Source organism: Pyxicephalus adspersus, chromosome 10 (genome assembly GCF_032062135.1).
Source record: "Pyxicephalus adspersus chromosome 10, UCB_Pads_2.0, whole genome shotgun sequence".
Classification (NCBI taxonomy): domain Eukaryota; kingdom Metazoa; phylum Chordata; class Amphibia; order Anura; family Pyxicephalidae; genus Pyxicephalus; species Pyxicephalus adspersus.
Window position 1 is genome coordinate 24109491 of NC_092867.1, and position 22837 is coordinate 24132327.

At 38.6% G+C, this 22837-nt stretch overlaps 2 protein-coding genes across 2 annotated transcripts in view; one reads left to right on the forward strand and one right to left on the reverse strand.

Annotated features, from left to right (window-relative positions):
• PLPP4 (phospholipid phosphatase 4) overlaps positions 1 to 22122 on the reverse strand; it is a 68859-nt gene extending 46737 nt beyond the window's left edge. Inside the window, exon 1 of the mRNA XM_072423839.1 lies at positions 20977 to 22122. Within this exon, the coding sequence (XP_072279940.1) occupies positions 20977 to 21035 (59 nt within the window). The 5' untranslated portion in view covers positions 21036 to 22122. The remainder of the gene's footprint in view (positions 1 to 20976) is intronic.
• GABARAPL1 (GABA type A receptor associated protein like 1) overlaps positions 1 to 22837 on the forward strand; it is a 304992-nt gene that overhangs the window by 138296 nt on the left and 143859 nt on the right. The gene's annotated exons all lie outside the window — the stretch shown is intronic.

Sequence of the window (22837 nt, forward strand, 5' to 3'; positions counted from 1 at the left end):
CCTAATTAAAGCTGAAAAGGTAATACATAAAAGGATAAAAGCAAGCGCTTTGTTAACTTTCACCCAGAATTTTCACTCAGCTTGTTAAAAAGTAAATTGAAATATCACATCTCCATATGAAAAACCCAATGGTGTTCTTACACAATAATTAAACATTTGCTGTTACATGGGAAAAGGCAAATTCAGCCAAACACAGTAATTTAGTTATACTTGTCTACATCCAATAGCCTTTCAATGGCTCTGAAACTTTCAATTAAAACACCTACTTCTTATTTTAAATCTTAACTCTAGGCATTCAGCTAAATATACAGATGAAATACAGAGGAGTGGTTTTGCCTGCCATTTCGTAGTTCTGTCCATTAGGTGTTGAGATTAACACAGCCATAAAATACAACCCTGTCTGTGCTGGAGACTCCATTTTATTCTGGTAAAGTTAACTAACAATTACAGGTCTTGCTCCTTCCAAAGCCTGGGACTGGACCGTGAAAGGAGCAACAGCAGAGAGACAAATGTATCTCTTTCTCTCTGCTTCTTCTTCTATCAGCTTGTTTCTTGTTAGCAAATGAGAACTGAAGGACAAATGACAGGCTCCTTGTTTGGTTTCTCTCTCCGACTTTTAACCTTGCAAGGGTCTGATTCTAGGTTAAATTCAGATACGTAGCCCTCATGAATTTTGTTTATTTTACATTTAAGGTGTATTAGAAATACAAAGCTGAACTGGTTGTATTCTTTTATAACTGTCTGTACTTCGGTTTCAAATATTATAACAATAAAATATTTAAATATAGTCAAATTAGTCAGCTTTCTATAACCATTTACAGCAAACATTCTGAAAATTAATTGGCTATGTCTGCTTTCTTTTCTGGATTGCATTTCACAGCAGAAATAGTTCTTAAAAGATTTGTGTGTTGCTAAAGGAGCATAATGCAATTATGTGTAACATTTAATGTCAATTATTTTGTTTTGCTATATATATGTCTGGAAGTTGCGTTAAGAGTTTACTTTATCGCCTGCAGTCAACATTTTTCATCCTTGCTGTACCCATAATTACAAAGAAATGGTTGTCATTACTGTTTATGTACTTCAGCAATTCTTGCCAAAGTGCATCCATTTTGCTTATACGGAAGCCGCAGGCAGGTCCAGTTCGTGAGATATGGTAGACAAAATACACAGAGTGATGACGGACTCAGCTTGAAAATTTCAGCCAGAAATGTGTGGGAGGCAGGCGGGATGCATGTGGCAGCTTTATGATAGTTTTATATATCCTTTTTTCTTCACAGCAATGATTACACTGTCATTTCCAGGCAAGCAGTCTATGTGTGAATAAAAAAGGACGGATTTTCCTTGGAGGAACCAGCTGTACTGTGAGGGGATAGCTACAGCAGTAAAACATTTTATTAAATCACCAAACATGAAACTGCCAGTCTGTCCTGATTTGAGGGCTGGGTCTTTGCCAAACTACTCCAAGAAAAAAAGGATGTGACAGTTTAAAATGAAAGAAAAGGTCTGGAAAATAAAAAAAAAAAACAGAAAGGAACAGAACAAAGCAATTATAAAAAAACATGGCCATACAATGAGGCCATGTACAAGAAAAGGTATTCCCGCATATATAATGACGTTCATCTGCCAGATTATACAAAATCAAATGCTCTGGGGCACTCTTACTCAGTCCTACACAACTTCTCTTAGGGAATAAAAGATAGATAGGAAAACCTTCTCAATTCCTTTTGTTTCCCCCCAAGATAAGTGAGTGGTGGGGATAAAATTGTGGTTCTCATTGGACCATTCTCAACTGCACATCAAAGAACGCTAGTGAGATCCAGGAATTCCCTTTTACAACAGAAAACATGTGTCCCATGTTGCTGTGAACACAGACTTGCTGGACCATCTGTAATGATCATAACTCAATCTAGCAAGTATTCCAATGTTAGACAGCTGTCATCAGAATAGATGTCCCAAATTTAATATTTACCCTTACCTGTTGTTCTGGTGGCAAATGAAAATTTTGGATTTCCTGTTGCAACCCTCCAAATCGGGTGAAAAGCAGAGTCAGGGAAAAGTGCAGGACACTTTTAAAAGCTAAAATAGGCCTACAACAAGTGATAAAACTCAGATTTATTCTGAATCTGCCTGAATTTTTCTCTTCTTGGTTTTACCCCTTCTGTTTTTTTTTAACACACACTATATTTTAGTGACAGCATCAATGGATTGCTGTAGTTATGTATGACACAGATCATGGCTGGTAACAGGGGTAATGGCTGTACAGTTTCCTGAAAACAGCAGACTATTCTGGGTAAAGCCCAATTGTGACACCAAGTATACATAATTCATAGAACTGTAATTCAGTTCAATCGGGGAGTGAGCCATAGATAGTAAGGTTGGGGAGGATAGGCTTGGATAATGCTGGATGTCCTCCAGTCAAGAAATGAGGTGGGCTTTGCCTTTTTGTAGTTGCTAATATAAACTGTGAGTAGCTCAGAATGTGCAGAGCAACCTTTGTAAGCAATCTAGTACAGGAGGGGAGCCTGTCCACCTAAACTTAGAAATATTTTAAATATAGCTTTAATACTACTTTATTTGATACACTCTACACCAGGGGTCCCCAACCCCAGGTCTGGGGCTGCCTGACAGGTGGGCCGCAAGAGCACGGAGACCAGCAGTGGTCTGCGGCTCTGGTCGGTGCACCCCCCTGCGGGGTCAGGAGAAGGACCCTGCTTGTGGGGATGCACCAGGCAGAGTCGCAAACTATGTCCCTCCTACAGATCACAAGCTCAGGGAGGTGGGGGGGTTGTAACTTTGAACACAACCCACCCACTGTTCCATCCTAGGCTCAGAACTGCGATGGGAGAGTGGGCAGGTTCTTATGATACCACTCAGGGGAAGTTTCTTCCCCTTTGAGTGACACAGGACTCAGAATCCATAGGTTCAGTGGTCCACGAGCTGCAAAAGGGGGACCACTGCTCTACACAACACATAGATAGTGATCTCAGTAAATTCAGTAAGTAGTATTATTACCAATAGTCTGGAATTAGTCACTTGTAGCTGTCCCAACATCTGTACTGAGAGTGATGCTACACTTTAGTCTTAGTTCTCACATTAAAATAAGCCTTTCACCCCATTCCCCTGCATCACTGCCATTGAATTACACATACATAATTTCTCCATGACCCTATTCCACAGTCTTGGCTATTCATCTTTGCTCTGTCAGATCCAATCTATCCTATCATTTGTTAGAAATTTCACACAAATATTCATATTATTCAATGTACACAAGGTCTAAAAGGTAGATAAAACCATAAGGAAGAAGCAAATACATTAACTGCATCTTTTCACAATGTAAGCGACTATGAGTGTGAACACATGATGGACATTTATTGGTCATGTATCAGAGAGCAGTAAGGTCTGGGTATCATGTGTCAAAGACAGGCAAGGGCTGGGTGTCATCTGGTAAGACCATAATGTCAACTGTAAATATTGGTGAAGCCTCTGTGTCATCTGTTAAAGGCTGGTGAAAGGCTAGCAGTTATCTGTTAAAGACTGGTAAAGCCTTGGTGTTTTACATATTAGTTAGGTTGGAGTATCATTGGTTTAAGATTAAGAACAGCCTAGGTGTTATCTGTTAGAAATTGGTAAAGTACACCTGTCATGTGTAAAAGATTAGTGGGATCTAGGTGTCATCTGTTAATACTTATACAGGAGATCAACAATTGTTCACAGTGGTCGTTCAACAATCATTTTAGTTGACAGTAGGAACGAACAAGTGCTGTACCGACTGCTAAGCTTGCACTAGGTGTACACTACTAAAAAAAAAAAAAAAAGGTTTAAAAAATGCAGATGTAGAGGATGCAAAGCTTTTATTACTAAATATTCTATGCTGATATAAAAATTATGTTTGCAAAAATGCTTTTACTCAAATATGTATGAACTCAAACTGGCAAGCTAGCATGGAATTGATGTTGTATAAAAGCAATCCGAAAAAAACCCTTAGTGTTTTCAGTGATGTATACAATGTATGCAGTATGTACGTTGGTAAATGGCCACTAAACAGATTTCTTTCTGAGGGAAAGCACTAATTTATTCAGAAGTTAATAGTTTAACGCACTGAGCCTCTTCGTGTGTGTGGTTTTACCAGGAAATATTGCCTCTTAATGGCATCAATCCAGAGAGAAATTACTTTACCAATATAAACATCATTAAAGAGTGGATGCACGTTATATTTAGATGGAGCTGTAAGTGTAGCACACTATTTATTGTTTATTAGGATGAGCTGTATGAGAGAGATTTAAAAAGGTGATAATCGTAGTGAGAGGTGTGGGTGACAGGAACATAAACCATAGAAGCAAAGCTGAAGCAACATCATTTTTGCTATACCAGCTTCATTTTTCTCTGTCATGGCTGAAAGATCTCTTATTCTATAAACTTCTAAATTAAGATAATACTTTCTTAAAGTATGAACCTGTTCAGCTGAATACAGCAAATCAGAGGACATTGTTGTTTAGCTGAACCAGTCCAGTTTCAGCCTTATTACTGGTGTAGGACAGTCAAGTAACCAATAAAATAGCCAGAGTTCCAGACTGTTTACTGTAAAAAATAACTGGGAATTGTGATTTAAATATTATCTTTTTAAGGACTCTAATAATCTAGCCTATTCACAAAAAGTAAAATCGGTATTCAAAAATACTGTTAAAAACAAGCCTGCAAGGCAGCATGGAGTTTAGCTTATTCTCCTCTGTACCTAAACAAGACCAGTTCTTCCAAGAGCTGGTCATCCAGCCAAACTGAGCAATCGAAGGAGGAGGACCTTAGTGAAAAAGGTGACCAAGAAGCTGATGGCCACTCTGATTGGGCTCCAGGAATCCTGTTCCAGCAGGCAGCCAGAATGGCAGAAAATCTCCTAATCCAGATTTGCTAAACTTGTTGCATCATACCCAAAAATATTGCTGCCAAAGGTGTTTAAACTAAATACTAAGCAAGGAGACTGAACACCTATATAAATTTGATATTTCAGTTTTTTTTTTGTTTAAATAAATTAAATGATTGTCTAAAATTCTGTTTTCACTTTGCCATTATGGGTACTTACTGTAAATGAATTAGAAAAAAAAATAATTGAAATCATTAAAACCACCAACATGTAGTTACAATTAATTGCATTTACTGCTTCATAAATTTAAACCAACTATACCCCATTGTAATCCTATTTTTAGGAAATTGTAGCTTTAGATTTCCTTTTACATGTTTATTTTGTTTCTTTACTACATTTTGCAAAAAGCTTGCTCAACAGCTAAACTTTACATGCGCAATTGAATTAGTCTGAGAATTTAGGCATATATATATGTCAGTAGAATTTGGTCTATTTTAGTTCTATATAAAGAAGAGCTCCACATTGTGAATGGAAAGGCCAAAATTAGGAGCCAATCAAGTCACGCTACCTGCTCTTCTGCTGACATGAAGAGGCTAAGCAAGAAAACGAGTTCATCAGTATGCTGACTTTAATTGTTTTTTCACATTTTGGGAAGTAGAAGTGACTGAACTGTTTTCTTTAACTGATGAAAAAAAAAAGTCTGGTCCCCAACCTGGTTCTCCTGTATGGAAGGGATGCAAACATAAAGATAAGGTAAACAGACATTCAAAACTATTGGCAGGTAAAACAGACCCCATTTATGTATTTTATTGTGCATTTAACCATTTGCCTAGAGTTTGTCTTGAACATTCCTCCATTCTAAAATGTTAAAATTAACACCCATCTAAAAAGCTCTCTTATAACATCCTCAATATATAGAGAAATAATGTTTCAGGCAAAAGGTGAGCAGTACTTTCAGGGGAAAAGCTAGTAATTTGAAGAAGCACTTGTCATAAAAATGTAGGCTTTACAGATCTTTCTTATGGCCATTTAGGAATTGAAGTGTGTATAGATTTAGCACACAATACGGTTAAGCTATGCGCATTAAAAGGCAATCCTTGGACATAACAAAATGCCTTTTACTGCCATTTCTGGCAATAAAGGGAAATCAATGCAAACAAGAGAGATGTGTTTCATCTGAAGAAAAACAATAAAACAAAGGTCTAATTGGTGAACACAGAATTGGAATTATCTGGGGCTTGTATTAATAGTAACGTAAGCAGCAGACACTTCTTTTCTAATAACTCTCCAGTGTGGTCAGTATGTATTATACATAGAGAGCAATTACTGGGAAGGTTTGGGGTCCTTTGGCTATAGTCTTATCAGAAAGGCTGTTTTTAATGTTGGGATTTTACTCCTTTGAAATATTTCAGCAACCAGCAATGCACAGTGAGTTGAAATTAAAAAAAAAAAAAAACGGTTTTGATTGCTGCGTTTGACTACACTAACCTGTAAAAAGGTGAAAAATGACTAGTTAAAGTAATGGCACATAACTGCTAAATGTGCTATTTCACTAAAGCCCAGCTCGGGAAGGGTGGGGAAGAGGAAGCCCGCCCCTCTGTGAAGTTATTTTTCATTTTGTTTCCCTATTAACTAAAATCTCCCCTAATGGTGTCAGAAACAACAAAACCCTGAGCCATTTTCATTCTCCCATAATCTATCTACAACTACAAATAAAAAGATGGGTATATGATCTTTAAAAAGAATATATAAGGGTATAAGGGTAAGTTTCAACAAGCGTACTTTTAAACACTGCCTTTGCTACTCAATTACATTTGCATTCGAAAGAAAAGCAATTGCATGTAAATAAGAAATGCCTTTCAAATTCTAGGCTGATCAATGTAGCCTCTTAGCTGCCATGCACTGCTTAAAGTCAATAGGATTTTCATGACTTGCATTTAGGATGGGTTTCAAAGACATGTGTTATCAAAAACAACACTTTTGGAAGCATATCTAAATGTGGTAGTGTAGTGGTTTCATATGCCACTTGTGTGCCTGATGTAAACCTTTATATGGGGAAGGGCAGGAACTTTTTCTGTGATCTTGGGGGCATTAAAAGTTTCAAAAGAGTCCAGATAAAATTGTGATTTGTTCGCCTCGGCTAACAGTGTATTAAATCTAAAATAATGAAAATATTAGCAAAAATATGGCAATATAAATAAAGGACATAATCACATAAATTAATATGCATTTACATATATAACTGAATAAAAACTGCTATCACAAGTGGGGTTCTGGTGACAACTGCCTAAAGTGAATTTCTCTGTCATTGCACTTCTGTCTGTGTCTGCAGTAAAAGTAAAGGAAAATTGCTTCAATAGGAGAAAGACAAAACACAAAACTGACAGTGGTTTTTGCCAATCCCTACTCTATCCAAAAAAAGGTTTTCTTAAGCAACGCCAAGTTTTTGGAGGTGGCAAGGGCAAACGCTACTTGTTGAGCCCAAAAAAAGTGCAGCAGTGCTGCCATCTCCTATCATCTGTCAAATATTTAAATAAGTGGATCCATTCCATCAATTTTTTGCAATCAGCTAGATTTAAAAAAACCACATATGAATTTAACCTTACTGCTTCAAATCTAGGGTCACTCTACAGTCCTTGTCTTGCCCATCTGTAACAGATCCTTTACATTAAATTTCATTGCAGCTCTGAGCCGTTCATGTTTGTTTAGTTACAAAATACTAAAAAGGTTTTGCAGAAAACTAATATCAATCTAGAAAGATGAATTTGTTGTGTGTTACAAATGGATCACAACCTGCTCCTAATGAAACTAAACAAAAAGCTAAAAGAAATGTGTCACACTCATATCTCTTTCCTTTCCGACAAGGAAAAAGGCAATTAAATTTGAATATCATTTCACCTCCATCATTAGATAAGGTACCTTGAAATTGCCCCAGGCTTTGTGAAAAATAACAACATGACACAGGGAGGCATACAACTACCTAATATATTAGCAATGGAGAGCAAAATGCTGATGTGAGTGCAACAATCCCAACATGCTTGTCTTAGGTAAAAAATTCAATTTGAAAATAAATATCTCATTACTGTCACTGTAAATGACATGCAAGCTTTCGGCACAGTAGCTCATTCCCCATGAGTGCCAATTTAATCTTGGAACACAGTTTTTCTTTTTCAACTTTGGTTAAAATTTTGAGAAGCAACATAAAACAGTTTTATGATCTTCTGTAACCAGGATTCTGAAAGTTTAAATAATAAAATGATGTGAATTGTGTTTACAGGGATTCAATCTTCTTTACAGCTTTTCAAGACCCTAACACCTAAATGACATAGCACACTTGATCAGATGTAGAGCCTAGTGTTTTCAGCCAAGCTTCCACAAAAACACCCCTGTATTAGGTTCACCTCCCCTATTACACAAAACATTTCCTTTTTATTAGGCAAAAATATTTGGTCAATAAACATTAGGTCAGTGTCAGGAGCCAGGTGTCACCCAAAGTCGAAGAAACTTCCCCAATAGTCACGTCATGATGCCAGAACCCGCCCACTCTCCCATCGCAGGTCTGAGTGTTTGGAGAGTGGGTGGGTTGTGTCCAGAGACACACTCGCCCACTTCCCTGAGTCTGTGATCCGTATGGGGGACATGGTAAGTGGCCCTAGCAAGTGTGCCCCCTTCTTCTGATCCTGCTCAGGGGCGCACCAGCCAGAGCTGCGGACCACCAAACTTTTCTCGGACTACTGGTTGGCGACCGATGCTTTAGGTCATTGCATTGCTTTGTATAATGGTAAATACTGTATATGTGCATGAGGAATGACTGACTTTTTTTTTTATATTTGACACCTATAGGCCCAGTACCTGTTGGTAAATCTTGTCTCTGGATAAAGCACATTGTTCATATACAGTATTTCTTAGAAGAACCCACTAGGGTATACAGGATAAAGAAATGCCAAATCATTGCCAAGCATGTGATGTCAGAATTTCTGTTGAAAAGTCAGTCCTAGTCTATCATTGCAGAAATATGTAGTCATTGAGGAGGAGTAAATATGCCCCACTCCAGCTTTAGCAGAAACATATATTCTTACCTAAAGATGTTTTTTAGAATGTGCCAAAACCTTGAGACTTACAAAACTTGGGCAAAGGCTTTCTACCCATGCAGCTAAAAAGGTTTAGTTTTTATTTTACATTATTTTCCTTGCTTTTGTTATCATTAACCATAACTGATTGTGATACATAAACAGATTCAATACATATACCTAATTTAACATTTTTTCTTTACATAGAAGGGTAGACAACTCTTCTAAATAAAGTAAAAATGTTTTTCCTCTTCACAGTGGCTACATTACGCAATCTTACACCTGCACAGTGCAAGATCGGATGATGTAGCAAGAAGAATAGAAGATGGCAGAAGAGAAGACAGAAGATGGCAGCTCCCGGCACTTTATGCTCCGAGACAAAGAGGAATTGCAGGACGATGCGGATCGTGGGAAGGACCAGCGGTGTCAAGGGATCTATGGAATTAAAGGTAAGTGTGATTTTTTTAAATTTAAATTAAATTTGGTTTTTAATTTTTGATTTTTTGGGGGCTTTTTTCTTATGGATAGTCCCAGGTGTCTGAAATTTGCCCCTAAAAATTTCTACATTGGAAAATATTTATTCAAATACCTTAATCAAATTTGCAATAACATTTCTGTATTTGGAGGGTAACATTCAGGTTTTACCAGGTTATTCTGTTTCTTTTTAAGTAATATTTTAAAGGGAGTCATTTAAAATGAAAACATATTGTATAATGTCTTTGTGTAAAGGGGGCATATGATCACCCTGTATAAATATAAAAATGGTCCATATAGAGAACACTTTTCCCAATTATTCACTTTGAAGTCATTACAAAGAACAAGAGGGCATTCTTTGCGTCTGGAGGAAATGAAGTTTAAGCCCCGGATAAGGAAGGAATTCTTCACTGTAAGGTCTGTGAAAATGTGGAATCGGCTCCCTCAGGAAGTAGTTTCAGCAACTTCTATAGATTGCTATAAGAAAAAGCTGGATGCTTTTCTAGAAGCACATAATGAATATAACGGGATTAAGGCTTTAAAGTAAAAATAACAGTGACAGTTGATCCAAGGAACATCCGATTGCCTCATGGAATCAGTTGAAGCAAATTGTACAAGGGTTTTTTGCCTTCCTCTAGACCAACTATGTCCATAAGATTTTATATCTGGGATATCTTTATTTCCCTAGTGGTTGAACTTGATGGACTTTGGTCTTTTTTCAACCTAACCTACTATGTAACTATGTAAATATGCCATGAGAGATTGTAGTGTCATAGGCATGAAAGCATACCTTTAAATGCAAAGTGTCCCTGGAAATGAAGCCCAGTCTTGTCTTTGACATACTTTCCTAGAAGTGTCAAGAATATTATTTAAACCTTGTTGTCTGTATATAACGTTAACAGTAATTGGGACCCATCAAAAGTACTCATACACTGTAAACATGACTTCGGTATCAAGATTTTACAAAGCTTGTTATTGTAAAACAAACAAAAAAAGTATATAAATGTGAAATATACCTGCAAACAAAGCAGAGTCTGAGCATTCAGCTTGTTATATATATTGTTTATTTATTCTCATACACAACGTACAAGCATGTCACATGGGATGTGGGGATCTGGCTTCATATCTTATAAAATAATATCACCTAGGCTGAGAAAGGGTAATTGGCCACTACAGACCAAATTACCAAATAAAAGGATTACCTGATTCTGCCAGAACCCAAGCCCAATTAACAACATGCCCTTAAAACAAGGGAGCCCAGCAAGTTACATCGCTAGTCTTTTGACAGAACAATGACTCTTGCTAAAATAAGGTCAGCTCTCTGTGTCCATGGTGTAAGTACATAGTTCAAGCCTACTTGGAAGCTCTAATGGAACAAAAGGTGACAGAATGAAGCAGTCAGCTTGAGTACCAACTTTTCTAGACTGTAAAAGACTTTAATACCCAATTAAAACACATAACATGTGAAATGCCAAAGTTTCCTCCCACGGATATCAGGCAGGCCTGATTATGTCTGTGGTGGGAAATATCATAATAAATTTCTCATAGCTGAGAGAAAGCAAAACATTAATAAAAACCCAAGGGAATCAGAGGAAGCTGTTTACAATCTGTTATGTGCAGGATCATGAAGTAGCTATGAAGCAAACAGAGGAGTTCAAAAGTGAGTAACAAAGGTAATAAACTTTGTAAGCATGTCACTAAAAGGAGTATTTAGGGATCGCCTATTATTTATGAAAAAAGAATTATGAAAGGAATACATTAATGTTTATATATGGAATAATTTTCAGTCTTAAAGTGAAAAAACAATTGCCTTTGATATAGGAAAGCATTGAAATCATGCATTTGGGCGGCTTTTCCATTAGGAGAATGTGCATTACAGTGTGGGCAAGTCAGCTGAAAGGAGGACCAGCACTGCCTGGTCGATGTAGGCTTAGGATTAACCTGTCTAAAAGGGATATTTCATAGTATAGGACCAATACTTTGGAAAAATAATTAGTATCTCTAACAATGACAAAAATAAATCCAATTACAAACCCCTTTCTGCCTCCCCTGTGAGGCCCACCATGTGTATTTTGTGGTGATTTTAAACCTACACTTTCTAAATTTATTTTGGGTGGTCAGGAGAGGTCCAAGGATCCATCATCTTTTCATTGGTAATGGACAGTACACCTGCACCAACAACAACCCTGTAGGGACTTCACTTCAGGGGCAGGTTAATGATGTCCTGCATTCCTAGGATGTTCCAAGTTGAAGATTAACCAGTGATTGAAAGGATTCACTGCAAGGGACCCAAATAAGATGTATCTTAACAGAATATATAACATACTTACTTATAAAAAGTTTGCAGATTTCTAGGGAAATGCATGGGGTCATTTCCAGTTAGTTTTCCAAAGATTTTGCAGGACTGAATCAATAATTAGTCTGCATACAAAGTGTTTATCGCCTGCTGCTGCAGCTGGAATTTTACACTTTAGTTTATATTAGAGAAAGAGACTGCAGTTTGGTGATTCGAGCTATAACCATCCATAAATCAAAAGGAGACACAAGAACCCACTGGGTGGATCACAACAAAAGCATCTAACAATAAAAATATGGGAAAATGATATTTTGAACCAAGCAGGAGTTAAGCATAGCAAATTAAATATGTTTATTCTTTTTTCATAGCTTATTAATGGTGCAAAATATTTTCTACTTGTACTGTATATACAATCACAGATACATCTGTTGTTGCCCATATCACTAGTCAGGATAATTATTCTGAAAAAACTTTGTTTCACAGTCAGTTAGTATAAGTTTCAAGGCTTCCACCTTTATTGATTTCATCCATAAAATAGAGCGCTTGCCTGTCCTATCAGATGAATCTCCCCCAAAGAAATCAATGGCAATGAGCACATAAGGAATAGCAGAGCCTGCTGAAACAATGAGCCGTGTATTTGGACATTAATCTAAGGGACAAGCAGCGCATCAATTCCAAATAACCTGATTACATGAGAGTAGGCAAGGGAGCCTTTCATAAAGTATGCACTATTAAAACAAAACACATTCACAGCTGCTATAATGAAAAACACCATAATCTCTTTCTAAATTACTTTAGGCACTGGCAATATTACATTTTTGAAAATTACAATATTAATGTGACTTTGATTGCCCGAAAAATGACGGTGCTGTGAGAATGGACCTGGGAACAGAGTGTTCCATACAGGTAAGACTTAAAAAAAGTGCTCAGAAGAGGTTATGTTTTTACATTCAGTCAATATTTATTTATATTATTAGATGGGTGAACATAAACCATAACAATGCTTCTTACAAATATGTTACATTTCTCATACACACATTGTGAAAGTTGATGCATTTCTTCTTTAAATAAAAGTGCCAGAATTGGAAATATGTACAACCATCAAGACCTGTTTTTTCAAAGCTTTGGAGAGAACATTTAAAAGATATCATTATTAAAATGGGAGGGTTCCCGCACATCCTGTCCCAATGACACCTGTACAAGAAAAGAAGGCATATAAAATCACAGATACCACTGTCCACTGTCAGGTTTTCATTCTCATGATTCACCCTATCTATATGTCTTGAAGACTTTGTATAACTAAACTATTCATCTAATCACTCTTGATGGAGCTGGGATTCTACAGCCAAACAAAAGTTGTAGTTGTAGTTGTAATTGTAGTCTCAAATTCCTGGCAAGATAATTGATCTTACTTTGCTATTATACATAGGCACCACTAACTCCACATGTATTTACTAAATAAATATTGGTTATGTTTTTGATCCTCTACCAATAGAACCCAATAGTCTATATACCCCAGCAGATACTTCTGATGTATGTAAATCTGCATCCCAAATCTTTTTTATTGTTTTAGACAGACCAAACGAGGGTTAAAGCCTCTTTCAGGTTTTATTAGCCATTAGTGTCCTAATTGTGGCAGTTCATCTCCACTTACTGGCAGGACAGGAAATTATGGGAAATATCTCAAATCGGGATTTGAAAAAAACATTTTGGGTGCATCAAAACCAAAGGTTTCAACATCTTACTGTTTATTTTCTTGAAATAGCAGCCAAGGAAAATTCAGCCAATGTGCTTTAGAGAAGGAACCTTGCTGACTGTGCTAAAGCAAAGCTCAAACATACCCTCTGATGAATCAGAGCAAGAGTTCTCCAATCAGCAGGGAGTATGAGCTTTGAAGATTGCAGAGGTCTAAGTATGACCAAGTAGAGCAGCATGGAGACCACTGATTTTAGGGGAAAACAAAGTTGCTTCTCCACAGTATGCTGGCAGAGACAGATTTTCCACCAAGACTGGGACTGCTTCATGAATAAAATGACCTCTAAGACTTAGACCATCTTATGTTTTGCTCCACCTGGAATTTGTTAAGGTTATTTAAACTGAATTTCAATAAGGACAGGTTCAGACCTACTTAGGGATTGAGTGATGCTGTGTGGCTTCTCATTGCTGGCACCTTGCCAGCTGCTCGGTCACTTGTACCGTACAACTAGTTTGTACTGCATATTTAACAGCAATGAGAAGTACGGGACCACTCATTGCCACCTCTGTTTATTCCCTATGAAGCTTTCATTCGCCGATGCTACATGAGGAAGAAGTAAATGCACCACAACTTCACCACCGGTTTAAAAACAGCCTAAGGGCATGTTCAGAGGTGCAGTAAAATCAGCATTTTTACCGCAACAAAATGTCTCTAAAAAATAGATAAGATTAGAACGAAGGAGTCCATGAGTGGCAGCATTATCTTAAGGTGACTCAGATGCTCCTTGTAGCTTCTGTGACCGGCTGAGACCTCTACAGATTTCAAAGGAGAGTTATGACAACTGCTTATAAACATCTAGACAGACCTTCTTTTTTTTTTACAAAGCTTTTGTACAGACATTTTTGATGTCTGTAAAATACCCAGCTCAGGAAAGGAAGTCGTAGGTGACCACACCTTTGTCCTTATAAAGTGCCAACAATGGCTGCAAAGGTGGACACCACAGAGCTGATTAATTTAATCCATTTTTATCCTGAGGTGTGGGACACTAATGATGCATCCTAGACAGATTCTGGATATTATGGAGCATTTTTTCCCAACAGCAAAGGATGAGACAGAAGCCTGGTGTCAACAAAAGGTTGCATGGGTCAAGATTTTTTGATGGGTTTTGCTCTTTGGTGTGGCAGCAAGGAGTATATGGATACAGATATACCAGATTTACTCCAAGGGCAGCCAGGTGCAATGGTAGACCAGTCATGGTTGGAAAGGCAAGCCAGGTGCATTGTTAGGGCAAATGTGTAGACATGCAGCTAGCATTGCCAGCCCAGATGTAGTTGGAAAGGTAGCCAGGTGAATTGGTAAACCAGATGTTGGAAAGGCAGCCAGGTGAATTGGTAGACCAGATAAGGTTAGAAAAGCCAGCCAGGTGCATTGCAAGCCCAGATGTAATTAGTAGGCAGCAAGGTACATTGCTGCAAGATGATCCAATTGGAATTATCTCAAACTGCTGCCATCAACCCAATCTCAAAAGGTGGTCATGCCTGGCTCTGAATGAGGTCTTTTGCAAGATTAGGGATTAAAAGATTCAGAGTTGTGATTAGAATAGTAGCAGTGTGTTTAAAAAGTGAATAAAGCTCAAAATCTTTGTAATAGCCTTTATTTTCATATATACAAATGCATTGGGGACACTACACATTCTATTCCGAATTAAAAACATTAAGAAAAATGTATCAAATTTGTGTTATTCCTTTACAGAAAGTGAAGAAATTACAATATTCAAAATAATAGCAGTGTAGAGTTCAATTAGTGAGGTCATTCATTCTGTGAAAAAACAGGAGTCAGTTATGGCCCTTATTTAGGAAGGAAGGCAGCAAATGTTGTACATGTAAAATGGGCAGTTCCAGACATTGTACAGATGAACTGCGTGCTTCAACTAAAAAGTTGATTGGGTAGAGAAAACATATGAAGAAATGCAGAAAATGATAGGCTGCTTACCTAAAATGATCTCAAATGCTTTAAAATAGCAACAAAAACCTGAAAGACGTGCAAGAAAAAAGAAAACTTACAAATGGAATAAATAGAATAGCCAAAATGGCAAAGATTTAGCTCCAGGAAGATCAAATGTCTAAAGTTACCCGTGAGTACTGTTACAATTAGAAGACACCAATGTGAAGCCAAGCTATCAGCAACTAGCCCCTGCAGTCCCAATGTTGAAAAAAAAAAACATGCTGAATAGTTTGTAATTTTCCAAAGAACACAAATCGACTGGCCTAAAGAGAAATAATGCAACATTTTGTGGACTGATGGAAGCAAGATGGCCTTTTTTGGGTCTAGGGGCCAAAACACTGAGTTCAAGCCACAATACATTGTGAAGACAGTGAAGCATGGTGACACAAGCATCATTACATTTGGAAGATTCTCATACTATGGTATTTGGCCTATTTATAACATACCAGGGATTATGGATCAGTTTGAATCCATAAAAACACTTGAGGAGGCCATGTTGCCTTATGCCAAAGAAGAAATGCCATTGAAGCCCGTGATTCAACAAGATAACGACCCCAAACACAAGCAACATCTTGGTTCCAGATCAGCAAGATTGACATTTTGGAGAGACCAGCACAAATCCTGGATCTTCATCCAATAGAAACTTGTGGGGTGACATTAAAAAACCTGTTTCTAAGGCACAATTAGGAAATACAGAAGAATTGTGGAATCCAGTCCAATCATCCTGAGCTGGAATATCAGTTCACAGGTGCCAGAAGTTGGTCAACTCCATGCAACACAGATGTGCAGCAGTTCTCAGAAACAGTGGTTATACAATGTAATATTAGTTCAGAGATTGAAAGAAAAGCAAAATCTTGAAATATGTTTCACATTATACAGTGAATGTTTGAATTTGTAAAGAAGAATGCAGACTGCAATAATGTGTGACCAGATTAATATTCCCTTTCCTCACTTTCTGTAATGGAATAACAAATTTGATAAATTGTTCTTGTTTTGATTTGGAATAAAATGTGCAGTGTTCCCAACACATTTGCGAGTATGGGAATAAAAGCTATTATAAGGATTGAGCTTTATTCACTTTTTTAAACACAATGCTATTTTCCTGAACACAACTGCATGTTAATTTAAAGTCAACTGTGTAGGGGTTTAAAATCCTTATTTTACCATTAAATCTCTCCATCATCTTGATTGCCCTTTGTGCATGCTTTTCTAAACAGGACCCTTTAAAAATCCTTTGCAAGCTCTATGTAAATCAGTGATGGCGCCTTCTGCCAGTGTTCTTTCTGGGATACACTGAAGCTGATTGTTTTCAGTTTCATTGCTTAGAGAAGCATAGAGAAATACACACTGAATCCTTTCAGATCATTCTTTTCATGGTATTTTTATTTACTGAGCTGAATAATGCTTTGAATAGCCCCATGCTGTGCTTGATCCTTCATATGATATACATTTGGATGGCATTTTAATTACTTGTCGTCATTGTTATTAATAGGAAAAAGAGTATCAATGGAAATCAATGGACGCGTTTACCCGCGTTTTCCCGTGTTAAGCCTGTGTTTAAATTTTTAAAACGTTGCAAGAATTGAACGCTGGGAAACACAGAAAGACGCGTCCATTGACTTCAATGGGGGCATTTGGCCGCGTTTAAAAATGTTTGAAACAAAAAATGCGTGAAAATGTGGTAAAAAAGCAAATAATCAATAGATGTTTACCAGCGTAACCTGCGTTACCACTTCTTGCAACATTTTAAAAACTAAAACACAGAGTTAATGCAGAGAAAACGTAGGTAAACGTGTCCTTTGATTTTAATGGGGGCGTTTTTCCTTGTTTATAAGTGCTTGAAATGTAAACCTTGTATAAACATTGGAAAATGTGTCAGAGTTTTCCAGTGGTTTAAAGGCAAGCTTTAAAACGCTAGTTAAAGGTATAAACACATATAAACGCTGTAGGAATGTTTACATGCGTTTTTAAAACCGTCTGTGTAGACCCAGCTTCAAGTTCCCACTGAAACCTTCCCTGACTACAGAGCACAAAAGCTCAATCTGAAATATATAAACATATACTGTATGCAGTGGGACGTGACTCATCCTCTTACAGTAGTAGGCAACCTTTTCAGACTGGCGGATCACTAAATTTACCAGACCGCACATGCGCGGGAAGCCGGGTGTCACTCAAAGGGGAAGAAACTTCCCCAATAGTGATGTCATGATGCCCCGCCTGCTCTCACATCGCAGGCTCAGACCTAAGACACAACCCGTGCACCAGACAGAGCCTGGGATCTGTACCGGGACATGGCCCGCGGCCCTGGACGGGGCTGCACTCAGCCGACTGCTGCTCCATTACATGGCTCTATTAAGTCAAAATGTGCCCTAAATCCAAATTAAACATTTATTTTAAGTCAGCTAATTATATTTATGTCATATCAAAACAAAAAGGTGTACAAAGTCTTTAAGTTTTTTTTTAAAGCAGCACAGTACAAATAGAAAAGCCTGTACCCTGTCAAAATGTGACTCTTGCTCTATTCTTCTACAGAGAGAACAAGTGTCCTTACATACAGAACAACTCAGGTCTAAGCTTTACAATGCAGGACTTGGCTGGTATTAACGTTAAGACTGTGCAAACATTTTCTTTGATAAACCTGGAACATATTTAGGCATTAAAAAATAAAAACCCAGTGAGGCTTGTATGCAAACTTTTTTTTTTGAGATTCTTTTCCAAGTTTTTTTCCCCTACTGGGGGTAGTAGAAATCCTACATTTCTAGATTGTATATATATATTGTACATGAAAAAACAAAGGTTTAAAAATAAAAAATTAGACCAAAGCAATGTAAATTTCCTTTTAACCTTCTTTGTTATTAAATCTAATTATTTCACTTTTACACATTCCAAGATTTTACTTGCTTTTGCAGTAGCTGCTTTGCACTAAGTACTGCTACTGGGTCCACTGTTGACCTGTTTTCCCAAACCCTTCTTCAGCTGTTTCCCAATCTGTATTTTATTCAGAAAATGGGGGACAAACTATGACCATAGTCTAAATACAATATAAATGTAAGGTGAAAAAGTTATAGATAAGTGCAATAAACAGCTCTTTCCCCAAGATTTCTTTCTCAACAAGAGTAGTCAAGTCTCATGCTACTAGAAATCAATGCATGCACACAAAGCGGTTGTTATCTATGCAGCCCTACTGTACACTCCAGCTGGGTACGGTTTCTTACCTGATATTTGTAATATATGCAGGCATAGAGAAAGAGATGGCGAGAGGGAAAGAGAAAGACCCAGCTTTATGTTCATATTTTAAACCAATATGCCCTTTTGGGTGCCCAGTGACCCATTTTGTGTATACCCCTGTGATCACCAATATTACCATTTGTTAGCTAGACCCCAAAAATACACATATGTTACATGACATAGAAACAATCATTTAATTAGATCATAGAAACACTGTATGAAAAGCGGTATTTACAACAGAAGGAGAACACCTTGCAGATCTAGACCCAGGTAAATATCATTATCCGCTGTATTATAACATTACATTTTACATCTTTCCATAGGTACATAAACAGATAACAATGCAACCAGGGAAGACTGATGTTAGAAAATTGTTTTATCAGCTCTAGATTGTCTATACAAAAAAACAAAACAAAAACAGCTGAACTGTACATAATCTATACCTGCAACCTGTGGAACACGTGACAAAGAGCCTATCCAAAAAAAAAAAAAGGGGGGGGGGCAATGAAAATATAGGCATTACAAAATATCAGCAGACAGCCTGGGAGAGATGGCAAAAAGACTGAGATATTTAATCCAGCAGCTGCACATCTACAGAATTATTAAAGGGACAAGAAGCGGTTTATCAGGTGATCATAGCCAGCTGGCAGACAGGCCGATAAGAGGTTTATCATCATACCAGGCTTACAGTCTGATGCAAGTTGAAGGCGATTTCACTAAACACTACAGATAAAGATGATTGCACATCACATTGGACAATGCTTAGCAGATCTGTGAGAGAATGCCAATTTATGCATGCCTTCATTCTGGAAACTTTAAATTGCTTTCACAAAAATACAGTTTGACTTCTGCTAACGAATAAAAGATAATTAAAATAAAAAATGCCTCTGGATAGCCACTTTATAAACAGTGCAGGACCAGGGACAAGCAATCCTAGGGTTTAATGTTCAAATACAATAGATAGCATTGTAGAAATGGGGCACCCTGATAAGAGGACAGGTATAGACTGGACAGGTATATTTTACAGGTAAACTACAAAAAGATAATTTTGTTTTTATAGGAGAGACTAGCTTCAATGAAGAGATAACTACCCTTGTTCTTATATAGAGGGAAAAGATACAAGTACAGAGAAAGGATACCTAACTTTCTTCATGGATAGAGGGGATAGATAAACATACACAGAAGAGATGGAGATATGGTGGGGAAAAGGTACAGGTACATAAAAAAGGTTTGGAAACTTTGGTCTTACACAATAATATACAGTGGGAAGAGATACTGGAATGTAGAAAAGGTAACTTTAGTTTTATCCTCATATAGTGGGAGGATATCAGATATTAGATGGGGTAGGAAACTGTGTTCTTTTATATATAAATACAGACAAAATAGGTAACTTTTTTTGTATATTTTGTTTGTATATATCTAGATAGTGATCTTTGGTTTTATAAAATGGGTAAATAATACAGGTGAAGACTTTCAAGCAATGACCCTGTTTAGTACACAGAAAGTGACTATCTGAGCATATATATATAGGGATTATTAAGGGGTTATGTGTATTACACTTAGATACCCCCATTACTTTTAGTGCACCACATACCCATAGTACATTTGTTGTAAAAGTGTAATAAATAGTAATCATTCTATGCAAATATACCAATCACAAGACATGGGGTCATTCAGGGCTTTTTAGAGGAGCATTGCACACTGTAACAAGTATTATAATCATACATGGGCATGATCCCAGCTCTTACATTACACTGTGTAATCACACAACAGGACTTGTACAGATGCTACACATGGTAATGCATATACTGTGACAGAGCTGCCATATAGATGTATATGGGGATGGAGGGGTATTGGATTACCCCAGTCTTTTTTAGAAGATATGGTTCTCAGGCTGCCCAAACACACAATGCCTTTATTTAACAATTAGCAAATTTTTATTCTGTTTTCATCACTGGAATGGCTAAGTAAATGCACAATAGCATTATGTCTTGTGCAAATGTTTTTAGCTATTTGTAAGACTGCTGGTTGTCCCTGATCACATACACATGCACTTTGCAAGATTGTATACAGTAATAGCACAATCTGCAGAGAATGATTACCCAGCAAGTTGGACAATTAGTTTCATTAACATTTAGTATTCATGCACAAAATACAAAATGTGTGCACATTCACTTCATAGGTGCTGAATCTTATTGAACATTGGCATATGTATGGCCACCTTTAGGTCTTATATAACACCTGAGACAGGGATACAGTCGGAATACATATCATGATAATATCCTGGTACATATCGGCATACACATCTTGCATGCAGAACGTAGCTACAATGAACAACGTTACTTACACAAATACCCCAAAGAGCAGCGCTCGGATGCCAAGCTCCTCCAACAATGCCCGCATCATGTCCCCGCATCAGATGGACTGCCTCTGCATGCAGTGCTCCACCTGGGGAGTCTCTTCTGACAGCCGATCACTGGGGAAAAGTTTCCACAGACAGCACAATCCCGAATGCAGCCGATCCTGCACAGGTCCTTAAAGTAGAAGTTCAGCCATGCTTTTTTTTTTTAGGGGGGGGGGGAAGAAGCCAACTAGGGGACCCAGGATAATCTCTGACCTACAGAGACTTGGGAGAGTTCAGTGCAATCAGCAGCAGCAAGCTGGCAACCCCTGCACACAGAACACCGTCACGGTACAGGATGATGCCTGAGCTCAGCATTGTAGGAGACTACACATAGGATCAGCACAATGCAAGGATTCCCCCAGTGTAGGAGCTCAGGATCTCCCCATGATTCCATCCCTCCTCCTAATGGAGCAATCACATGCTGCATCGGGTGTGTGTCATTACACCGTGCAAGGTTATGTCATGCATTGCACTGTGTGCTGGAGGTAACACGAATCAGAAACGCCTGGAGCGGCCAAGTGAAAGGAGGTGGGTGGGCGGGGGAAGGCTAAGGGGGCTAGGGGAAGCATAGGGAGTTTGGATAAAAGGAAGTTTTTGATAGGGTAATGAAAAAAAGTAGGGTATATATTTGAATCTGGGGGGCTGGATCCACCTGTGGATGGTCCAACCTGTGGCGGCTTCAGAGGGTTCACCCCCCCTGGAGTGCCGGAGACTTGACCGACTCCCCAGGGCCCTGTGCCAAGTTGGGAGCCCCTACTCTGTGGGGCACTTGTGTGCCTCCGCACGGTCTCATCTTGGGAGGAATCTCTGCCACTAGTGGAGCCTCCGGGACAGAGTGATCATGGTATCCATGTGCTCTCTCCCCCTGTGCGGGTGCAGGAACTGGAACAAGTGCCCCCATGGGCTGTACTGCCTCGTGGGGGCCAAACTCGGCGTATTGTGGACTGAGGTGCGACTGCTGGCCAGGGGTCTTCCAAGCGGATCGTGGTGGGTGGTGAGCTGCAGGATCAGGTGGAAGAGAAGAGGAGCCGGCGATCATGTGGCTGCACTCAGGACAGCAGGAGCAGCATTGGGAAAAGTGCTGGTACTGACACTGGTGATGCCGGGTGTGAGCTGTCATAAAGGGACATGGCTGTGAAGGAGCTGGGCTGCCTGCTGGAGGAGGGGGAGATCTCTCCCTCTGAGATCGGTAAGCCAGCTTCTGAGCTGGAGGGAGAGGCAGCTTTGGACACAGCTGCTTCTGCTGCAGATCGTTCATCAGGTAAATGTCCTGTTACTGCTGCGGGGATCGGTCCCAGCAGTGAAGATAGGCTTGTGGGTGAGGAGGGGGGTGTGGGATATGTTGTGTGGACAAGGACTCGGGCTCTGGTTGGGGTTTAAAAGGGAGATGGAAAGCTGCGGGCAGTGGGGTCAATTCCCCACACTTTTACAAGTGCTTTTGCAAAAGTGCGGTTTTTGCAATCTTGGTGGGGGTGATCAGCGAGAAGACCCCAAAACAATTTTATGCACTTTTTTGTTATATGGACACTATTCATGAGGCATACAGGGTTTATGAGGGGGGATGGCAAAGTTGCACTATGATGAGCAATTTCGTCAGCACAAGGCAGTTCGCCTGGCAATTTGGTGTGAAAAATATTAGTCTTTGGATGAAAATTATGATGCTGGTTCGGGTCATGGGTCAGTCCTTTCTTGGGGTGGCCAGTGGGACCAGTGCTCCAGGCTCACTGGCTGTATGACGGCATGTGCAGGTTTGGGGACACCTGTCTTTGATTGCATAGTACGGTGGGTGAAGCAGTTTGGCAGG